This window comes from Salmo salar, chromosome 04 (genome assembly GCF_965601325.2).
Source record: "Salmo salar chromosome 04, fSalSal1, whole genome shotgun sequence".
NCBI classification, from domain to species: Eukaryota; Metazoa; Chordata; class Actinopteri; order Salmoniformes; family Salmonidae; genus Salmo; species Salmo salar.
Window position 1 is genome coordinate 35,175,775 of NC_138294.1, and position 17,031 is coordinate 35,192,805.

At 41.6% G+C, this 17,031-nt stretch overlaps 1 protein-coding gene across 4 annotated transcripts in view; it reads right to left on the minus strand.

The window, feature by feature from the left end:
- Window positions 1-16,887, minus strand: part of LOC106602718 (coiled-coil domain-containing protein 149) — a 44,944-nt gene extending 28,057 nt beyond the window's left edge. The window contains exons 1-5 of one of the 4 annotated variants that reach the window (XM_045716792.2): window positions 9,920-11,095; window positions 9,104-9,319; window positions 8,577-8,934; window positions 6,368-6,529; window positions 2,713-2,751 (exon numbers count right to left, since the gene is read on the minus strand). In XM_045716792.2, the coding sequence (XP_045572748.1) occupies window positions 2,713-2,751; window positions 6,368-6,529; window positions 8,577-8,678 (303 nt within the window). In that variant the 5' untranslated portion in view covers window positions 8,679-8,934; window positions 9,104-9,319; window positions 9,920-11,095. Of the gene's footprint in view, window positions 1-2,712; window positions 2,752-6,367; window positions 6,530-8,576; window positions 9,320-9,919; window positions 11,096-16,701 lie in introns of those variants that run through there. The other 3 variants (XM_045716793.2, XM_082974360.1, XM_045716794.2) reach the window with 3 other exon arrangements.
- Window positions 16,888-17,031: the final 144 nt, after the last annotated feature.

The window sequence follows — 17,031 nt, forward strand, 5'->3', positions numbered from 1 at the left end:
ACCAGAGGACATTTCTCCAAAAAGCCCAAATTGTCCCCATGTGCAGTTGCAAACCGTAGTCTGGATTTTTTTATGGCGGTCTTGGAGCAGTGGCTTCTTCCTTGCTGAGCAGCCTTTCAATTTATGTCGATATAGGACTTGTTTTACTGTGGATATAGATACTTTTGTACCGGCTTCCTCCAGCATCTTCACAAGGTCCTTTGCTGCTGTTCTGGGATTGATTTGCACTTTTCGCACCAAAGTACGTTCATCTCTAGGAGACAGAATGCGTCTTCTTCCTGAGCGGTATGACGGCTGCGTGGTCCCATGGTGTTTATACTTGCGTACTATTGTTTGTACAGATGAACATGGTACCTTCAGGCATTTGGAAATTGCTCCCAAGGGTGAACTGGACTTGTGGTCTACCATTTTCTTTATGAGGTCTTGGCAGATTTATTTTGATTTTCCCATGATGTCAAGCAAAGAGGCACTGAGTGTAAAGGTAGGCCTTGAAATACATCCACAAGTACACCTCCAATTGACTCAGATGTCAATTAGCCTATCAGAAGCTTCTAAAGCCATGACAATTTTCTGGAATTTTCCAAGCTGTTTAAAGGCACAGTGAACTTCTGACCCACTGGAATTGTGATACAGTGAATTATAAGTACAATTATCTGTCTGTAAACAATTGTTGGAAAAATGACTTGTGTCATGCACAAAGTAGATGTCCTAACCGACTTGCCAAAACTATAGTTTGTTAACAATACATTTGTGGAGTGGTTGAAAAAAACAAGTTAATGGACTCCAACCTAAGTGTATGTAAACTTCAACTGTACATGATACTGTTCTTTCACATCTACACAGCAAATTTGAGATCAGAATTTTAACACCAAGTGTTAAATGTAACACTTTCTTAATGTCTATGTGACCCATCAGAATATTGTTGATAAATGTACACTTTATTAGAGCTGATGCTGTTACATTTTCTTAGTCTTATGGAATTAACACCTGTGGTCTTACAGTAACCATTTTTGGGGTGTTTTAACACTAAAGCCTTTTGCATATTTATTTCTCAGTGCCTTTCGAGTGAATTTTAGAGGTACCAGTTGCACCCATGAAGGTCTTTTCTAGTCACAGAGACATGATTGTTGCATTGGATGGTTTTCAGCCCTGTAGCCTTCACTAAGTTAGTGCGTACGATCATATTTTACAATAATTTAATTTATGAGAATACATTAAAAAAAAAATGACAATACCATTGTTGGAATCAGCTAAACTTTGATCATTGAGGTAGTAAATGAATGATAGGAAATGAAAGAGACTATGATAGAAGTTAATGGTTCTCTGAAGAAAGACAGAAGGCTTTAGAATGCTCTCCTTTCCCTATATCAACACATTGTGTTTGATGGAGGAAGACAGATGGATATCTGTGGATCAGGAGGTGAGGGGTGAGGTCAGTTCCCCTTAAGCTACAGCCTTCCCTGTAGCTCAGTTGGTAGAGCATGGTGTTTGCAACGCCAGGGTTGTGGGTTTGTTTCCCACGGGGGGCCAGCACAGAATTTGTTTTTAATAATAATGTATGAAATTGTATGAAATGTATGCATTCACTACTGTAAGTCACTCTGGATAAGAGCGTCTGCTAAATGACTAAAATCTAAAATCTTAAGGGAGTAATCAGGGTTAGTATCTGGTTACCTTCTTTCCTGTGGAGCCATAAACTGTAAGGAGGAGGAGTGTCTTAAGTAGGATGTATATAAACTGTGATGTCTGAAATGTTTTGCCGTCTGATTTCAGCTGTACAGAACCTTTTGGAATGATTAAACTTGGTTAAAGCTTCTCTAGTGTCCGTGAGTTATTTACTCTGAAAAATAAGAACCCAACACCATACTTTGAGAGCCTAGTTTTACCCTAACAGTGGTCTGAAACTCCTGGTTTGCAGGCTACAAATCAGCAAGTAATATTCTGCTGGCTTGCAAAGTGTCATAACTCCTATTGGAATCCATTTAGGATATACAACTGTTGGAACTTTTAAAATCACCCGCATCTGCAGATAGAATGCCTGCCAAGGTAGGGAGATTGATAAATAAGACTACCCAAACCATCTAAACTGGAACAACCATCTCAATAACGGGTGAAATAAGTCCAACCACTGAAAAATTGGATTAGTTTAAAAATATGTTATTTATCTTTGTGCAGCATAAGATCAATTAATTAATTCAGTAACATACATATTAAAATAAACTATTCTAAAAAGCAACCTGCAACAAAGAATGCTGGGAAATATGACGAGGCCCCTCCCATGTCTTTTTCACTCAGAGTTAATGGAAATTAACGCAACACAGTCGTAACACCAATTGGTGTTGATGCCACTGTGATTCAAATAACACTTAATTTACTCACCACATATGGCGTCAATTTCGATCCCACTGTTAACCCCACTAGAATCAACATTCAGATATTACAATGACAACACTTACCTCATCACAGAGATTTTAACACCCGCAAATTTGCTGTGTAGTCTAGCATACTATAACATCCTTGACATAGGGAAGTTGCTGGCCAAGTGTGTTGTCAGTACAGTCCAGTCATAATGCAAACCGTTACCTCGGTCATCCAATTTGACATGGTTGATCATTTACTTTTCAGTCGACACATTTTAGACTGCCACGCTACTACAATTAGTAAGGAAATTAAAATATTTTGACGCCATGGCATCTATTGATGTCGACTTACTTGATTTCGTTTTTCAGGTGGTAGACTGGAGTCTCCATCCTAGAATGTAGAAGGGAAAAAAATTGTGAGGACAGATCACTTAGCTGAAGTCAATTGATTGATATGATTGATATGACTATGGTTAATAAATTATGAAATGTACTATACATTTCATTCGGAAAGTATTCAGATCCCTTCCTTTATTCCACATTTCGTTACATTACAGCGTTGTTCTAAAATTGAGGGAAAACAATTATTTAATCAATCTACACACAATGCCCCATAATAACAAAGCGAAAACTGTTTTTTTTGTACATTTTTGGAAACATATGTTACGAATCCCTTTGGCCCTGCAGTCTAGGGGGCATGGAACCGAGACCCGTAACATAACTCATGCAAATTATAACAGTGAAAACAAAAACCACAGACAACTTAAGTCTACCGTCAAAAACTCATGATTTATTTTTAAACACACGGTAAAGGGGGGCGGGAAAAGGGGCTGAGAAGGATCCAAGGAAAGAAATAATAAGTATTAAAAAACACCCCTAAGCTAGTCTACCTGCTTCAACAAGAGCCAGCTCACTAACAAATAAAATACAGTGGGTGGTCCGACCAGTTCTAACTAGTGTATTTAGACACCGTTTTCCTACGGGTAATGTAGGCCCATGGGTGACTTGTCTTGGTACCCCCTTTTCCACCATAACAATACTCACAGGATAACGGACAAAGTTACATGTAGTTGCAAAAACAAAAAAAGAGATCTCTGCATACAAAGAGAGAGGGAGAGAGAGCTGGGGAAAACAACTGAATGGGTTTTTAAACCAAGGGAAAGGGGATGTGATTGGTTAATGGAAACAGGAGGAGGTGTGTCTTCAGATTGATGACTGATTGGTGACAGATTGGGGAATGATGATTGCCACCTGTGAGGGGAGGAGAGAAAAGAAACACACAGGATACCTGTATCCGTAACAGTATTAAACAGAAATACCTTATTTACATAAGTATTCAGACCCTTTGCTACAAGACTCAATTTTGCACAGGTGCATCCTGTTTCCATTGATCATCCTTCAGATGTTTCAACTTAAATGGGAGTCCAACTGTGGTAAATCCAAATGATTGGACATGATTTATAAGGTCCCACAGTCAGAGCAAAAACCAAACCATGAGATCAAAAGGAATTGTCCTTACAGCTCCGAGACAAGATTGTGTTGAGGCACAAATCTGGGGAAGGGTACCAAAAACATTCTTCAGCATTGAAGATCCCCAAGAGTGGTGCAGCGGTATAAGGAACTGCATCTCAGTGCTAAAAGAGTCACTACAGACCCTGGTTCGATTCCAGGCTGTATCATAACCGACCGTGATTGGGAGTCCCATAGGGCGGCGGACAATTGGTCCAGTGTCGTTAGGGTTTAGCCGGGGTAGGCCGTCATAGTTAACAAATTCTTATTTACAGACTAGCCTAGTTAAATAAAGGTTAAATTAAAATGTAAAAAAAAAAAAGAACACAGCGGCCTCAATCACTCTTAAATGAAATAAGTTAAAAACCACTAAGACTCTTCCTAGAGCTGGCCGCCCGGCCAAACTGAGCAATCGGGGGATAAGGGCCTTGGTCAGGGAGGTGACCAAAAATCTGATGGTCCAAAGTTTCTCTGTGGAGATGGGAGAACCTTCCAGAAAGACAACCATTTCTGCAGCACTCCGCAAATCAGGCCTTTATGGTAGAGTGGCCAGACGGAAGCCACTCCTCAGTAAAAGGCACATGACAGCCCGCTTGGAGTTCGCCAAAAGGCACCTGAAGGATTCTCAGACCATGAGACAAGATTCTCTGGTCTGATGAAACTTAGATCGAACTCTTTGGCCTGAATGCCAAGCGTCACATCTGGAGGAAACCAGGCACCACACATCACCTGGCCAATACCATCCCTACGGTGAAGCATGGTGGTGGCAGCATCATTATGTTTTTCAGCAGCAGGGACTGGCAGACTAGTCAGGATCAAGGGAAAGATGAACGGAGAAAATTACAGAAAGATCCTTGACGAAAAAAACTTACCGTAAATTCCGGACTATAAGTCGCAACTTCTTTCCCACGCTTTGAACTTCGCGGCTTAAACAATGACGCGGCTAATATATGGATTTTTCCCGCTTTCAAATTTGTCGGTCCTGACAGCGTGCAGCATTGTCAAAAAATCCACTATCATCAACGGGTTTCGAAACGCTGGACTGCTGCGTGTTGAGGGCTCAGTGGGGGATTTGCCTCCGGATGAAAGTGACGAGAGCGACAATGAAAACGATCCAATATCAGATGAAGCAATTCTGAGGCTATTCAACTCTGACACCGAAGGAGATGGTTTCAGTGCACAGGAGGAGGAAGATAGTGACCAATGACTTTCTTGGTAGGCTACGGTTTACTGCTAATTTTTTATTTTTTGTTACAAGTCGTGCTTCGTTAAAGCCTATTTATTTTATTTTTGTTACAAGCCGTGCTTCGTTAAAGCCCATTTATTTTTGTTACAAGCCGTGTTTCGTTAAAGCCTATTTATTTTTGTTACAAGCTGTGCTTCGTTAAAGCCCATTTATTTTTGTTACAAGCCATGTTTCGTTAAAGCCTGTGTAAAGTTCATTTGTTTCAATGTACCGGTAGGCACCTGCGGCTTATAGACATGTGCGGCTTATTTATGTTCAAAATAATATATATATTTTTTTTAATTCAATGGGTGCTGCTTATATTCAGGTGCGCTTAATAGTCCGGAAATTACGGTACTCCAGAGCGCTCAGGACCTCAGACTGGGGCGAAGGTTCACCTTCCAATAGGACAACAACCCTAAGCACACAGCCAAGACAACGCAGGAGTGGCTTCGGGACAAGTGTCTGAATGTCCTTGAGTGGCCCAGCCAGAGCCCGGACTTGAACCTGATCTAACATCTCTGGAGAGACCTGAAAATAGATGTGCAGTGACACTCCCCATCCAACCTGAGAGCTTGAGAAGATCTGCAGAGAAGAATGGGAGAAACTCTCCAAATACAGGTGTCAAGCCATACCCTGCTAAAAAGCTAGTTAAGCTACCCAGACTATCAGCATTGATCATTTTTGCATCAACTCTTGACTCATCACATACACCGCTGTTACTGTTGATTATATATCCTGTTGACTAGTAACTTTATCCCTACCTATATGTACATCAATTACCTCATAGCCCTGCACATCGACTCAGTACTGGTACCCTGTGTATGTAGCCAAGTTATCAATACATTCATTGTGTATTTATCCCTTGTGTTATTATTTTCCTATTATTTCTCTTTTTCCTCTCTGCATTGTTGGAAGGGCCCATAAGTAAGCGTGCCACTGAGTCTACACCTGTTGTTTCCAAAGCATGTAACAAATCAAACTTGATCTTCATATTTCTTGTGATACCGGAAGTGTCACTTTGAATTATTAGAACTCGGTAATACAGCTTTTGATTGAATGAGGCCTTTAATGTCCCTCTTGTGTAGTAATTCAGTGTGCGTGAGATTGGCAGTAGTAAGGTATTGTAGCAATGTGAGGAGCAGTAGTGTGAAGTAGTGGCTCCGGGGTGAAGTTTCCCCCTAGGTACAGATCTAGGATCAGATTCCCCCTCCCCTAATCCTGAAAATGTAACTGATACAAAAATCACCCTATTCCGAGGGTGTAGACTCACTATGAGTTCCCTGTACTTCTTCTTGAGTCCTTGGTGGCGTTCTCGGAGCTGGTTGGCCATCAGCTGGTATTGGTCTCTCTCCTGTTGACAGGTATCCAGCTCCTTGGACAGAATCAGGAGGGCCTCCTTCTTGCTCTCCAACTTGCGCTTACACACCAGGAACTGTACACATGACAGGAACACACATTGTCATCTTGTGCAAGCAGATCAGACAATGTAAAAACGGCAACTTGCCTGCATGATGAGATCACTGTGTGGGACATATTAAACTTCTATAAGCAGGACACATTGTACAGCTAACTGCCAAAATAATGGAAACACCAACCAGGGTTCCCACACCTTCTTAAACATCAAATTCAAGGACTTTAAGGCCTTTCCAGGCCCAATTCAAGGACCCAACATGGCATAGTTTGAGACATGGATCAAGGTTAATTACAGTTACAACACTGAGAATTATTATAATGAGAACTAGCAGGCTTTACAGAAGCTCACAGACAATTAAAAATAGAGTGGCTTGAATGTGTGAACACTTCTCAATTGTGCTGTGTTACAGTGATGGCAGACTACGTGGTCTCTTGCCTTCTCTAACATAGCATAGCAAAACAATATATAGTGTAAGATGAGCGATAAAGACAAACTTATTTACAAGTTGAAGAGCTAAGTAACTCCTCGTTTATTTCATTAGCACCAGCTTAACACAAAACATGTCGCAGTGCAAAAACACAACTTTTTTTTTGTCATTCACTTTTAGGTCATTCACTTTTTCAGCTATTTGAGCTCTTATCTTTAGCACCCCTTCTCAGGCTATTGAACTTGGCAATAAGAGAGGTTGCCTGTGCTCTCCGCTTTAAGTGCAAATTTGTCTGCTGAGGTCTCAATAGCATTTGTCAGTATTTTTCTTCCCTTTAAGTTAATCTATAAAGGTCTTCTGTTTTTTGCTCATCCATTCTTCTGTCTCTTCTTCTTGATGCGTCATACCTCTGCCTTGCAGATGCCACTGATATCAGCAGCGATCTGTCAATGCACACATTATGTATGCCACCCACAGCTCTTATGTGGTCAACTATACATCTCTGTGCTACGTATGAATCTTCAAGTTCACCACTTCAATCTGCCGATTGACGGAGAATCCGTGCTCTACTGAGGCTTGCCCGTGTGACAGTAAGAGGAGTTGGCGACCAAAGTCTCCAAGGATTTCTGAGCCCTTTGACATATACTCATGTAAAAATAATGTTTTCACGCCGTCTTGGACAGGATCAAAGTATACAAACTGAGTGTTGGGCCTGGACAATGTCATCAATAAAATGTGAGTATTGTCGAATGATGTTATCATAATCTTCTTCCGTCACCCGTTGACCATTTACAAGGTAGGTCAGGGCCATTTTCGATCTTTCCATTTGTGCCTGCCATTTCCCTTGGATCAAAGAAAGATGCGAGACCAGAGAGTACTTCAATGGGGATTTCTCAATGAGTTTGTTAACAGTTGTGAGCATACACTTCTTGCAAGCGATTTTGAAGTCCATCAATGTTCTGTCAAAAAAAAATTCCCTGCGGACTAGTTTCTCACAATTCTTCAAGTAACAAAGCCCAAGTCTACCTGTGAGGAGTCGATGTGATTGAATGACTGGCTCACCAAGACATCAAGAAGTTTTTGAGGAGTCTTCGCTTCTTTCATGAGGTCTGGCTTAATGAATCTGCTTATGAAGCTCTTACGCAGCTTGAACAATGGCACCATGGGCTTATCGGTCTGGTAGCGTGTGAGGAATGGTGTCCGTTCTTTGCTCACTGACAAGATAAAATTCAGTTTTGCTGTCATGAGAGGGTCCTTAACAGCCTTCTGAATCACCTCAAAGGACTTTGTGCCTGGATTTGGACATCTCTTCTCTACAGCCTTCACATGTTGCCATATGGGGTAAAAACTTTAAAGCTCGTTCAAGCACGGGCACATTTTCAACCCACGGTGTCTTGCAAAACTTAAGTGGCATTGGGGGATCTGATGATCCAATTATGTTAAAGTAGTCCTCCCTGCAGGCTGGAGTATCCTTCAGAAGTTGGTACACAGTACACTGTCAACTTTCCACTCGGTTTCTTCCACTCCCTTCTGAAATGCTCCATGTACAATATGGAGACTGCAACTGCCAATGTTTATAAGGTGTACATAAAAATCAAGGAGGGACTTCTCAACCTTTGAGTAAAATGCCCAACTTACATTTGGTCCACCCATGGAGATCTGAAGCATGATTTTCTTTGGTAGATCTTCGGTGCTCTTCTCATAGACAGCTTTAAGGTCCAAAGCAGTCGCATGTCCCATGAATTTAGAATCATAAATTCTTGTCACAACTTTGTCCTCATCCCATAAATGGGCGTGTCACACTGCTTTGACTGTTTTTCTGTTAAGGCTCTCATCAAAGAGAAGTACATAGTCCTCCTCCCCAGCAGTTTTTTAGACAACAAATGCCTGAAATGAGGAGCCAAGCCATCTGTGCACACATAGCTGGTCTTTGTTGCCCCGCATGCGAAGGTCTTGGCTATTGCACTGTCTGGGAACATCACTAAGAACAGCACACCTAAAAGTAAAAAAGAAAAAAAAAAAAAGATTGAAATCAAACACATTTCTGTTTCTAGCCTGTGTGTGAACGTGTGCGTGTGACAGAGAGAGAATATGAAAACAAACATAACATGTTCCTAAAAATAATTTCATGTTACAGGTGACAGTTTATAAACCATACCACTCACCCGTGCGTTCACTAGAGTGGAAAGAGTAGTGAGACCATCATATTCAGACACCACAATGTCTGAGCCCGCAATGTGTCCTCTTTGGGAACGCCAGTTATGACAGACTGTCTTGAGGTGGTGGTGGTAGTAGTTGTAGAAGATTGTCTAGGATGTAGATGTCTAGGATGTAGATGTAGATGACGATAACTTTTCCCACTTAGTTCAATAGAATGGGAACTGTAAGAAAATAAGTGTCCAAGACGGATAAATGACTAGCTAGCTGGTTAACGTTAACTAGCATTAGTCATGAACCATTGTCACTAACGACTCCAGTTAACGTCCTTTAACTTCCCTGTAGCTCAGTTGGTAGAGCATGGTGTTTACAACGCCAGGGTTGTGGGTTCGATTCCCACGGGGGGGGCCAGCACAGAAAAAAAAAAATTATGAAATGAAATGTATGAAATGTATGCATTCACTACTGTAAGTCGCTCTGGATAAGAGCGTCTGCTAAATGACTAAAATGGAAATGTAACTAAATGTAAACTTTCAGTCATTTATTTGAAATGTTCACTGTCCAGCTCTGCTTGCCGCAAGTTGGCTAACATTAGCTTGCTAGCACTATATTGACAGGTGTGATTTTGTGGGAGAACTGACTGAGACATCTAGATAACGTTAGCTAACAACATAGCAAACGTTAATTTTACCGAATAATTCTGTAACGTTAAAGTTAATTTACCCAACTGCGAAGAGATGGAATAATCTAGCTAACTAATTAACGTTAGTAACTAACTATGGTTGTTGTATTCCTTTCTACGTGTTACCAGGAGTAGGACCTACCTGCTTTTAACTTGTGCAGTCATGTGTGATGCTCCAGCAGCATGGCTTGTCACAGCTGCTTCGCCCATGGCGTGCACTTTTATTGATTTGTTGCAGGCTCTTCGTCCCGCGGATCTTTAACAAGCCAGTCTTTGTAAATGTCTTTGGTGAGCCTCGAGTCCTGGAATGTACATTTTCCAGGCAGAGCTGAAGGTTCACGTTAGCCTTCTCGCTTCCTTGCCGCTGTTTAACCTGCATCATTCAACTTCAATCACTCATGCATGCACCTGACTGTCGCACTTGCGAGGCAGGTGACACAAGGACTCACAGACGGCGGGAGACACACATGCAGACAGCGGAACTTAACCTATTACGCAGAACCCAAACTGGCTGCTCCCAAACCATCGTGCGCCATAGTGCATACATTTATTTTGTCCCCCCACACCAAACGAGATCACGACACGCAGGTTAAAATATCAAAACAAACTCTGAACCAATTATATTAATTTGGGTACAGGTCGAAAAGCATTAAACATTTATTGCAATTTAGCTTGCTAGCTAGTTTGTCCTATTTAGCTAGCTAATTTGTCCTGGGATATAAACATTGAGTTGCTATTTTACCTGAAATACACAAGGTCCTCTACTCCGCCAATTAATCCACACATAAAACGGTCGACCGAATCGTTTCTAGTCATCTCTTCCTTCCAGGCCTTTTCTTCTCTTGACTTTACATTGCGATTGGCAACTTTCATAAATTAGGTGCATTACTGCCACTGACCTCGTTCGTCTTTCAGTCACCCACGTGGGTATAACCAATGAGGAGATGGCACTTGGGTACCTGCTTCTATAAACCAATGAGGAGATGGGAGAGGCAGGAATTGCAGCACGATGTGCATCAGAAATATAACTCATTTCTATTTTAGCCCTTGGCAACGCAGACGCTCGTTGGCGCATGCGAGTAGTGTGGGTGCAATAATTGAATAACATAGATTTCTACATTTCGCACACGACATGAGCGGTGTGGTCAGCCTGTTAAAAAAATCGAAATAATTTCTATTCTTGCACAAAATATACTGCTCAAAAAAATAAAGGGAACACTTAAACAACACAATGTAACTCCAAGTCAATCACACTTCTGTGGAATCAAACTGTCCACTTTGGAAGGAACACTGATTGACAATAAATTCCACATGCTTGTTGTGCAAATGGAATAGACAACAGGTGGAAATTATAGGCAATTAGCAAGACACCCCCAATAAAGGAGTGGTTCTGCAGGTGGTGACCACAGACCACTTCTCAGTTCCTATGCTTCCTGGCTGATGTTTTGGTCACTTTTGAATGCTGGTGGTGCTTTCACTCTAGTGGTAGCATGAGACGGAGTCTACAACCCACACAAGTGGCTCAGGTAGTGCAGCTCATCCAGGATGGCACATCAATGCGAGCTGTGGCAAGAAGGTTTGCTGTGTCAGCGTAGTGTCCAGAGCATGGAGGCGCTACCAGGAGACAGGCCAGTACATCAGGAGACGTGGAGGAGGCCGTCGGAGGGCAACAACCCAGCAGCAGGACCGCTACCTCCACCTTTGTGCAAGGAGAAGCACTGCCAGAGCCCTGCAAAATGACCTCCAGCAGGCCACAAATGTGCATGTGTCTGCTCAAACGGTCAGAAACAGACTCCATGAGGGTGGTATGAGGGCCCGACGTCCACAGGTGGGGGTTGTGCTTACAGCCCAACACCGTGCAGGACGTTTGGCATTTGCCAGAGAACACCAAGATTGGCAAATTCGCCACAGGCGCCCTGTGCTCTTCACAGATGAAAGCAGGTTCACACTGAGCACATGTGACAGACGTGACAGAGTCTGGAGACACCGTGGAGAACGTTCTGCTGCCTGCAACATCCTCCAACATGACCGGTTTGGCCGTGGGTCAGTCATGGTGTGGGGTGGCATTTCTTTGGGGGGCCGCACAGCCCTCCATGTGCTCGCCAGAGGTAGCCTGACTGCCATTAGGTACTGAGATGAGATCCTCAGACCCCTTGTGAGACCATATGCTGGTGCGGTTGGCCCTGGGTTCCTCCTAATGCAAGACAATGCTAGACCTCATGTGGCTGGAGTGTGTCAGCAGTTCCTGCGAGAGGAAGGCATTGATGCTATGGACTGGCCCGCCCGTTCCCCAGACCTCAATCCAATTGAGCACATCTGGGACATCATGTCTCGCTCCATGCACCACAGACTGTCCAGGAGTTGGCGGATGCTTTAGTCCAGGTCTGGGAGGAGATCCCTCAGGAGACCATCCTCCACCTCATCAGGAGCATGCCCAGGCGTTGTAGGGAGGTCATACAGGCACGTGGAGGCCACACACACACTACTGAGCCTCATTTTGACTTGTTTTAAGGACATTACGTCAAAGTTGGATCAGCCTGTAGTGTGGTTTTCCACTTTAATTTTGAGTGTGACTCCAAATCCAGACCTCCATGGGTTGATAAATTGGATTTCCATTGATTATTTTTGTGTGATTTTGTTGTCAGCACATTCAACTATGTAAAGAAAGAAGTATTTAATAAGATTATTTCATTCATTCAGATCTAGGATGTGTTATTTTAGTGTTCCCTTTATTTTTTGGAGCAGTGTATAACAATTCGAGCACTTTCAATGACCCATGTCTATTTATGTCCATTTTCAAAAACTTTCAAGTCCTTGATTTTTTTTTCTTTCTCAAATTAACAAACTTTCAAGGACCCATGGGAACCCTGTCAAACATAAAGTGTCTTAACAGGGAATTGGGCCACCATGAGGCACCAGAACAGATTCAATGTGCCTTGGCATAGATTCTACAAGTGTCTGGAAGTTTACTGGAGGGATGTGACAATTTTTCAACAATAAATTCCATAATTTGGTGTTTTGTTGATGGTGTTGGAAAACGCCATCTTAGGCACTAGTCCAGAATCTCCCATAATGGTTCAATTTGGTTGGAATCTCATGCCTGAGACACGCGCATGCACACACTTTAAACACCCTATGCTCCTTTGAGACCCCTCTTTCAAAGTCACTGAGATATTTTCTTAAAGTAGGGCTGATCCCATTTAGTCGATTGTTTGGTCAATAGGCTGTTGGTCGACCAGTGGCAAATATATACGATTTATTTTGTCAACTAGTGGCAAATATATAAAAAAGAATGCATGGCACACGAGACACCGGTCTGATTCACACCCGTCTCAGTGAACAGTGAGGCTACGGGGAAGGCACACCAGTATCACCATATTTACCGTTAATTCACATAATTTCTAATCTACAATGTTTATTTGGTTACGGTAATTTCTGTTTATGCATTCAATATTTTATTACAGTCTTAACGTTGTCATTGTAGGAGTGCACACGTTGTTTGCAGAGTGCACAACCTAGGCTACATGTGAACATTTTTGGGGGGTGGGGTTTATTTCATTACATTTACGAGTTGTCAATTTATTCATCGTCTTTTGTTTTGAGCGCTACTGTCAATCTTGAGTAAGGACACGCACCTGATTACACATAGAAGTAGGCCTAGGCTACCTGATGTGCGCGCAAATGATGGCCTATAAAATGTGCCCAGATACTATTTCTGATTGTCTTAACTCACCATCACCTCAAACAGCAAGTAAACATAGTAAGTTTTTACATCCATTGAGAATGACAAGAGTTCCTCAATGTAGCCTATTTGAAAAATCTTTACAGCCCTCTCCCTTTTGACAACCACTCAGCATGAAAGGGGAAAACAAATGTCACACTCGGATCAGGTGGAAACATAAAATAGTCTACAGCTGTGTCTGTCAGGAGCTCATTTGTACGGAAAACTCAGAGGGCCCAAATGATTTTATATACAATGTTGAAGTTTGTCCCGCCTGATCGTGCTAGCAAAGTTAATATTGATACAATGTTTGAAGTTCCTTACTGACAGGCCATGCGTAGCCAATGTGATTTATAGGATATTTATTTTATCTGGACATGTTTTTATTTGTTGGTTACGTAGGCTATTTTTACATATTGGGAATGGCAATTGAAGTTACTTTTAGATTTGTATAATTTTCATTAAGATACGTTTTTTTTTAACCACATGACATAGATATTGTTATATGAAGACTTAATTATAAATTAAATGAAACATTCACAAAAATGTGCATATGAAAATCATAACTGGCACGCAGATCAGTAGAAATGGTACGATAACTTGACACTGCAAATGGATGAGGTTGCGACTGCTGGTGTAGCCTATTAACAGCAACTTCAGGAGCATAATGGCAGAATCTGCAAAGACCAGCAGAATCAGGCAGTGGGGGGGAAACAGGTTTTCTGGTTAGACTATATTTCTCTCTGGCTCCCTCTTTAGTAATTTGTTACCTATACATTACATCTACAGTTGAAGTCGGAAGTTTACATAAACGAGTTTTAATGACTCCAACCTGAGTGTTTCAACCACTCCACAAATTTCTTGTTAAACTAGTTTTGGCAAGTCGGTTAGGACATCTGCTTTGTGCATGACACGTAATTTTTCAAACAATTGTTTACAGACAGATTATTTCACTGTATCACAATTCCAATGGGTTAGAGGTTTACATACACTAAGTTGACTGTGCCTTTAAACAGCTTGGAAAATTCCAGAAAATTATGTCATGGCTTTAGAAGCATCTGATAGGCTAATTGACATCATTTGAGTCAATTGGAGGTGTACTTGTGGATGCATTTCAAGGCATACCTTCAAACTCAGTGCCTCTTTGCTTGACATCATGGGAAAATCAACAGAAATCAGCCAAGACCTCAGAATTTTTTTTGTAAACCTCCACAAGTCTGGTTCATCCTTGTGAGCAATTTCCAAACGCCTGAAGGTATCACGTTCATCTGTACAAACAATAGTACGCCAGTATAAACACCATGGGACCACGCAGCTGTCATACTGCTCAGAAAGGAGACGCATTCTGTCTCCTAGAGATGAACGTATTTTGGTGCGAAAAGTGCAAATCAATCCCAGAACAGCAGCAAAGGACCTTGTGAAGATGCTGGAGGAAACTGGTACAAAAGTATCTATATCCAGAGTAAAACAAGTCCTATATCGACGTAACCGGAAAGGCTGCTCAGCAAGGAAGAAGCCACTGCTCCAAAACCACCATAAAAAAGCCAGACTACGGTTTGCAACTGCACATTGGGACAAAGATCGTACTTTTTGGAGAAATGTCCTCTGGTCTGATGAAACAAAAATAAACTATTTGGCCATAATGACCATCGTTATGTTTGGAGGAAAAAGGGGGAGGCTTGCAAGCCGAACACCACCATCCCAACCATGAATCACGGGGGTTGCAGCATCATGTTGTGGGGGTGCTTTGCTGCAGGAGGGACTGGTGCACTTCAAAATAGATGGCATCATGAAGAGGGAAAAAGGAAAATGATGTGGATATATTGAAGCAACATCTCAAGACAGTCAGAAAGTTAAAGCTTGGTCGCAAATGGGTCTTCCAAATGGACAATGACCCCAATCATACTTCCAAAGTTGTGGCAAAATGGCTTAAGGACAACAAAGTCAAGGTATTGGAGTGGCCATCACAAAGCACTGACCTCAATCCCATAGAACATTTGTGGGCAGAACTGAAAAAGCGTGTGTGAGCAAGGAGGCCTACAAACCTGACTCAGTTACACCAGCCCTGTCACGGGGAATGGGCCAAAATTCACCAAACTTATTGTGGGAAGCTTGTAGAAGGCTATCTGACACGTTTCACCCAAGTTAAACAATTTAAAGGCAATGCTATCAAATACTAATTGAGTGTATGTAAACTTCTGACCTACTGGGAATGCAATGAAAGAAATAAGAGATGAAATAAATCATTCTCTACTATTATTCTGACATTTCACATTCTTAAAATAAAGTGATGATCCTAACTGACCTAAGACAGGGAATTTTTACTAGGATTAAATGTCAGGAATTGTGAAAAACTGAGTTTAAATGTATTTGGCTACGGCGTATGTAAACTTCCGACTTCAACTGTACATAGCGTTGCATTACACACCTAATGAATACATTACCAAAATAAAGATTGGAATAGTTTACATAATGCTTTATATAGCTGCAACATTCCTGTTCTGCGCCTGTGTGACTTTTGACTGACTAACCTTACCCTAATTGTTACCTATTGCTTCTGTAAATAAGCTTAGAATGTACTGTAGGCCAACAGTACAACACCGTGAAAACATTTGTATGGATTTTTTTCAAAATGTACTTCCTTATGCTCACAAATGTTATCGGGGATAGCATATAGTCTTCCTTGTGGGCCTAGGCTATGTCCGTAGCAGGAAAACATGTAATGGACTTTATTGAAAAAACATTTAGATGTTTAATAGTGCAGTACTAGGCAGTCTCCCCCCGCCCCCCGCCTAACAAACGAGGACGATTTTATAATCGCATTAAACCACGGTTAATCCATTTCCATTTAAAATGAACATGCGTCAAAATGTTGTATCTCATTCCATGTCCAAACCGTCATATTTATCAAAAGAAACGACGTGGCGGTTCTGTTTTGGAAATAAAATACCCTGTACACATAATTTCTAGTTTGTTGTAGGCTAACGTTAGCATGTTGAATTTGAAATATGCAACTGCGTTGTAGATTAAATAGGCTACCCAACAAACATTAACATTTAGGCTATAGGAAGTGTTTAAAAAACGAGATACTGTAGCCACATTTATTTCAAACAACGTGATAAAGATACCGACAGCTGTGAGACGACGTATTAGGGTTAGGATTAAGTTTGACATGGAGGCAGTGGCATATTGAATAAACTCACCTCACTGACCAAACCCTGCCAATCACTTTCGCTTCTTCTTGAGGAATTCATCTCGTTTGTTTTCTGACAGCCTTTCAATGTTGTCGTTTATCAAGCTTGACGGTACAGTCAGTATCAGGAGGGAAGCATCATTGTATTTATCCTGCATAGGAAGAAGACATGCTATTTCAGTGTACCTCACTTCCGTCTGTCAGTTGCGTGCGTGCGTGCGTGTGAAACGTCAGCAGTATTGAGCAGCTGTCAGGGTCATTAATATGAATATGACTGATCTTTCAGTGTGATCTGTCTTATTTGTTATGCAAATATTCCGACATGTAAAGTACATTTGAA